The sequence below is a fragment of the Protobothrops mucrosquamatus genome, unplaced genomic scaffold (assembly GCF_001527695.2).
Source record: "Protobothrops mucrosquamatus isolate PMUCROS unplaced genomic scaffold, P.Mucros_1.0 scaffold3904, whole genome shotgun sequence".
NCBI classification, from domain to species: domain Eukaryota; kingdom Metazoa; phylum Chordata; class Lepidosauria; order Squamata; family Viperidae; genus Protobothrops; species Protobothrops mucrosquamatus.
Window position 1 is genome coordinate 14,316 of NW_015389849.1, and position 4,915 is coordinate 19,230.

A 4,915-nucleotide genomic window follows, 5' to 3' on the forward strand; every position below is an offset into this window, starting at 1 on the left:
CCCCCCCCCTCCGCTAGAGGCAGACCCCGCTCTTTCGCCTTCTCTCCCCGCCTCAGAAGCAGCCGAGGACGGCCGCCTCGCCTTCCAGAAGGGCCTGGCGTCGGGACCGAGCGCGCATGCGCCGCGGGCGAGAGCAGCGCTCCGGCAAAGGCTGACCCGAAGCAGCCGCGACAAGACAATGAACCTTCCGCTGGAGACGATCCAGCGGGCACCCGGCGGCATCTTCGAGCGCGGACTGAGGAGGTGTGTCCCAAGCCGCCGTCCGTAGCCGCGGGGGAGGGGGAGAATCTTCCCGCCAAAACCTGAGGCCGAACTGCCGGAGGGGGAGGGGAGGGGAGGGGCGGCGGGGGGGGAAGGGGGACGAGGCGGGGCTGAAGAAGGGCTGGGCCTGGCCGAGGGGCGTGGCGAAGCCCGCGGCCCGCCCCCACGAGAAGGCTGGGCGGGGACTAACCTCGCTCTACCTATCGGCACCCAGCGTTGCGAACAGCCGCCGAGGGATTGGATCGCTGCCGCGGGGAGGCGGGGCTGCGCCTGAAGAGGGCGGCCCCGAGGCATTGCCCCGCCTTCTGCGGGAGGAGCCTGTCTCCGGACCTCCCCAAGGGGGAAGAAGCCGGGCGCTTGCCCCGCCCACCAGAGGGGCCATGAAGCTGGTGCGCCTGCTCTGCCGCCACAAGACCCTGCTGGGGGGGCTCACCCTCTTCGCGGTGGTGCTGCTCTACCTGGCCAAGTGCACCTCGGAGGGCCTCAAGTCCTCCCCGGGCTGGGGGCTGCCCCACCAGCAGCAGCCCCCTGCCCGCCCAGGGGCCCTCGGGGGTCCTCACCCGCCTGCGGCCGCCCCTCCACCCCCTCCAGAGGAGGCCACCTTCCTGGCGGTGCTGGTGGTCAGTGGCCCCAAGTACACGGAGCGGCGGAGCATCATCCGGAGCACCTGGCTCTCGGTGGCCGGCCGGGTGCCCCGCAGCGACCTGTGGTGCCGCTTCGTGGTGGGCACCGGCGGGCTGACTGGAGAGGAGCTGCACAGCCTGGAGCTGGAGCAGAGCCGCCACCACGACCTCCTCCTCTTGCCCGACCTGCGGGACTCCTACGAGAACCTGACCGCCAAGGTCTTGGCCATGTACGTCTGGCTGGACCAGCACCTGGACTTCCGCTTTGTCCTGAAGGCCGACGACGACACCTTTGTCCGCCTGGACGTCCTGGCCGAAGAGCTGCGGTCCAAGGAGCCGCGCCGCCTCTACTGGGGCTTCTTCTCGGGCCGCGGGCGGGTGAAGTCGGGGGGCAAGTGGAAGGAAAACGCCTGGCTCCTGTGTGACTTCTACCTGCCTTACGCCCTGGGCGGCGGGTACGTGATCTCGGCCGACCTGGTGCACTACCTTCGCTTGAGCCAGGACTACCTCAACCTCTGGCAGAGCGAGGATGTCTCCTTGGGTGCCTGGCTGGCTCCGGTGGACGTCAAGAGGATTCACGACCCCCGCTTTGACACCGAGTACAAGTCGCGGGGTTGCAACAATAAGTACATTGTGACTCACAAGCAGAGCCTGGAGGACATGCTGGAAAAACACCAGACTCTGGCCAAAGAGGGGAAGCTTTGTAAGGAGGAGGCGAAACTGAGACTCTCTTACGTGTACGACTGGAGCGTGCCTCCTTCCCAGTGCTGCCAGAGAAAAGACGGCATACCCTGAACCCCAAGGCTGTGGATGCATTAAAAGTGTCCCGTTTTCAGAAGAGCAATTCGGACACGAACCCCAATGGAATTAAAAATTAAGGTGCTGCAATCACGTCGTTCTCTGAACTGAAATAGCAGCTTCTGTCGGTACCTTTTTTTAAAAAATGGAACATCCTTGGCTTGACGCCTCTGTTTCACTTGGATAATTTCTTGAATGTCTTGTTGTTACAACATTTCCCACTTCCTGATTGCTACAGTCTGCTCTTTGAATCGTCTTCCCTTTCATTCAAAAGGGGGATGTTTTAATCTGTAAAAGGAGAACAGCTTCATTTTGACTGAAAATCCACGCTGCTTCGGCCCTGAGGGGAATTAGATGTTTTTAAAATTATGGCTGTTAACCTTTTTCAAATATACTGTTAATGATTAAAGCAGGATGGTGTCCTTTTCTTAGGGACCAGCATTGGAGCCACAACTCTGGATTGTGAGGAGCTGAAATGGGAGATGACTAAATTGGATGCCTCCTTTGACCAATTTCTTTATTTTAAGAGAACTACAGGTTGCAAATAAGGCTAGTCTCATTTTCACACCTGGATTGTTTGCAGCAGGCACCGTTTTGACAACTAGGGCTTAATTCACCCAGAATTTATGCTCTGTCACTAACCTTTCTGGTGATGGCGGTACATAGCCTTCAGTCAAAATCACCTCAAAAATTGTGGGCACGATGCCCAAGGTGTTAATGGTTCTGGACCAAAGGATTTTTGGAAAGATCTTATAGATGGATGGAATTGCTGTCTTTTAGGGATGAATTGTGCCCAGTGGGATGGAGGGACTCATAATTTTTATATTGTAGGGGGGTCCATTAGCCATGTTTGTTTTTCCTGGCATCTACAATAATCCTCGCTCTAAATATTTACATTTTTCTATAGCTATTTGAACTGCTTTTACCCCCATGAAAGCTTAAAAAGAACCTTAGGGCTTAATCTGCTTTTCATTCAGAAAGCAGAGAATCTGAGGTACACATCTAATTATGCTTAGATCAGATCAAGAGGAAGTTGTGATCCAATCATGCTTATTAAGGAAAGAGTTGCTGAACTACTTTCCTATGTTTTCCTGGTGGCCTCCGATGCGAGTTCTATCAAGATTGATCGTAATTTGCTTTTTGAGATCAATTAAGGTGGAGCATTAGCTGCTACTTTGTTACGGGGGCAAAGTTAGTTTGTTTTAACGATGGACTGTTGCCCACGTTTCCTTTGAAAATTAGTTACCAGAACAACTGAAAATATTTGTCCCTTCCAAGGGGAGTTAGTATTGTATGTAAAATTATGTGCTTATAATAGTGATAATTTATTTATAAATACTGTAAATGTACTGTGTATAGTTTCAGGCCTGAGGAAAATGGTTGAATGTCATAGTCATTTTAATTTATTAAAGGAATGTGTTGAAGCTCAGAAGGGTCCTTTGTCAAATGCCATTGTTTTCTGCACGTTTTTTCATTTAAATCTCTCTGGTGCTGGCTTTTAATTCAGACTCTGCCGTGTTTATCTCTGGAGCTTGTATGAAAGACTCTACAGATTGATCCTTTCGTCTGAAACATTACTGCTTCTGAAAGCCGTTTGAATATTGCTGATTCTGTTTTATAAGAAGAGCCCTGTTCTCCATATATCTGCACACAAATGGCCCGCACACCACTATCCTAATTTCTCCTATGGTGATTGGACTTTTAAGCTTCAGGGGAAAAATGGAAAGATATCAAATGAACTGTGACAGTGGGAAGCTCATGACTTTTTTATAGGGCTTTCTATAACTATTTCACAGCTGGAATGCAGATCTGGCATTATTTCACTGCATTTAATATATTCCAGGTAATATATTACATTCTGTAATGCTAAGATTCCTGCTTTTTGCCTTCAGATTTGAAACGGTGCTCAATTTCTGCTGAGAAGGATCGACAGCGAAATCCCCAGATCCTATCCTTTAATCCTTCCGGTTTTTAGCCAAAACATGCCTCTTTCCACAAATTCCTAAAAGGTGTTAGCAGGGAGTTTGACAACCATGTTGCTTCTCTCTCCCCCTGGAATGATTTAAAACAATTCTATCAATGTAAAATTGAGGCTCGCGGTGGAAAACAGGTGTCGGAGACAAAAACATGCAAAAGCAGAGGAAACTGTCTGATTTTGGCATATAAACAATGCAAGACAGCAGGGAATTCTCCTGGCTTTGGGGAAAAACATTATTTCACGTTCTCTCATTGGAGATGTGTGACATATTATGTTGGCTAGTTCTCCCCCCCCCCCCTGTACCTCCAGCTAGGACCCGGAATAAGAGGGATAAGTTTCATACCTAAATTGCCCTGGGTTAAATTGCCCTTGGGCTGTCTTTAACTAGCACTGGCTATATATAATACTGGATTCCATTGTGATTTCCATCAGCTTACCTCCATGAGTTAAGTAGCGACAATATTAACAAACGTACCATAATTGTAGGGTTATCAAGATATGTGAGGTCTTTCATCATTCGCAGATCGAAAGCGGTACAATAAAGGTTTAAGTATCATTATTATTAAATGATCCTGCCGTGAATTCAGCCGGCGCACTCAAGATGCTAAGGGCTTTAAAGCCGAGCATAAAGCCGTAAGTTTTGTTTAAAAAAAAAACCTTGCCGACTTCCCTAGCAGTTGAAAAGTTCTTTCAAACTGCTTGTGCCCGTGTGCCAGATTGCTAAGTAGCATTAAAAGAGAGAGCGGTGCAATTATCAATAGCTCTGACCTAATTAGATCAGTTATTCAGATACTCGGGGAGCTTAGACGTCTGTATTAAGTACTTACAATCGCAGAAGAATTTGCTGAAGTAAGGTGGTATCAGGGAAGGATAGTTTAATAAATAAAAGCCAAGTCCTACCACTTTTAAGAATGAAGAAATTGGTAATTCAGCAGCACTTTGCTGGGAGACCCAATGGCATTTTCCACTTGCAGAATCAAGGAGAGCCCATAGCTTTTGGCATAATCAGCTAGCCACACTGAGGACCGGCAGAACTGGGAAAAGCCTTAATGCAGAAATGCCATCGGTTTTCTCCTTAACTCGTAGCAAAAGATAAATTTCTCCCCCCTAAATGTACCCAGTTTGTGAACAACTGCGCCAAAATTAATTAAAGCATTAGCGTGCAGGCGACTAGATCAGTCAATATGCGAATTTTAGTGTGAGTGGAGATTTGACACTGACTTGGTATATCAAAGGTGGTTTTTAACTGGAATGT

General features: G+C 49.4%; 1 protein-coding gene across 1 annotated transcript; it reads left to right on the plus strand.

The window, feature by feature from the left end:
* The first annotated feature begins 641 nt into the window (after positions 1-641).
* B3GALT6 (beta-1,3-galactosyltransferase 6) lies at positions 642-3,089 on the plus strand. Its single transcript, XM_015827725.1, has one exon. It carries the CDS (start codon positions 642-644, stop codon positions 1,677-1,679), a length of 1,038 nt encoding a protein of 345 aa, XP_015683211.1. The 3' UTR covers positions 1,680-3,089.
* The last annotated feature ends 1,826 nt before the right edge of the window (positions 3,090-4,915 follow it).

Bases quoted from the DNA above. Each gene is read 5' to 3' on its own strand.
- B3GALT6 (XM_015827725.1), top strand. From the start codon at position 642: ATGAAGCTGGTGCGCCTGCTCTGCCGCCACAAGACCCTGCTGGGGGGG.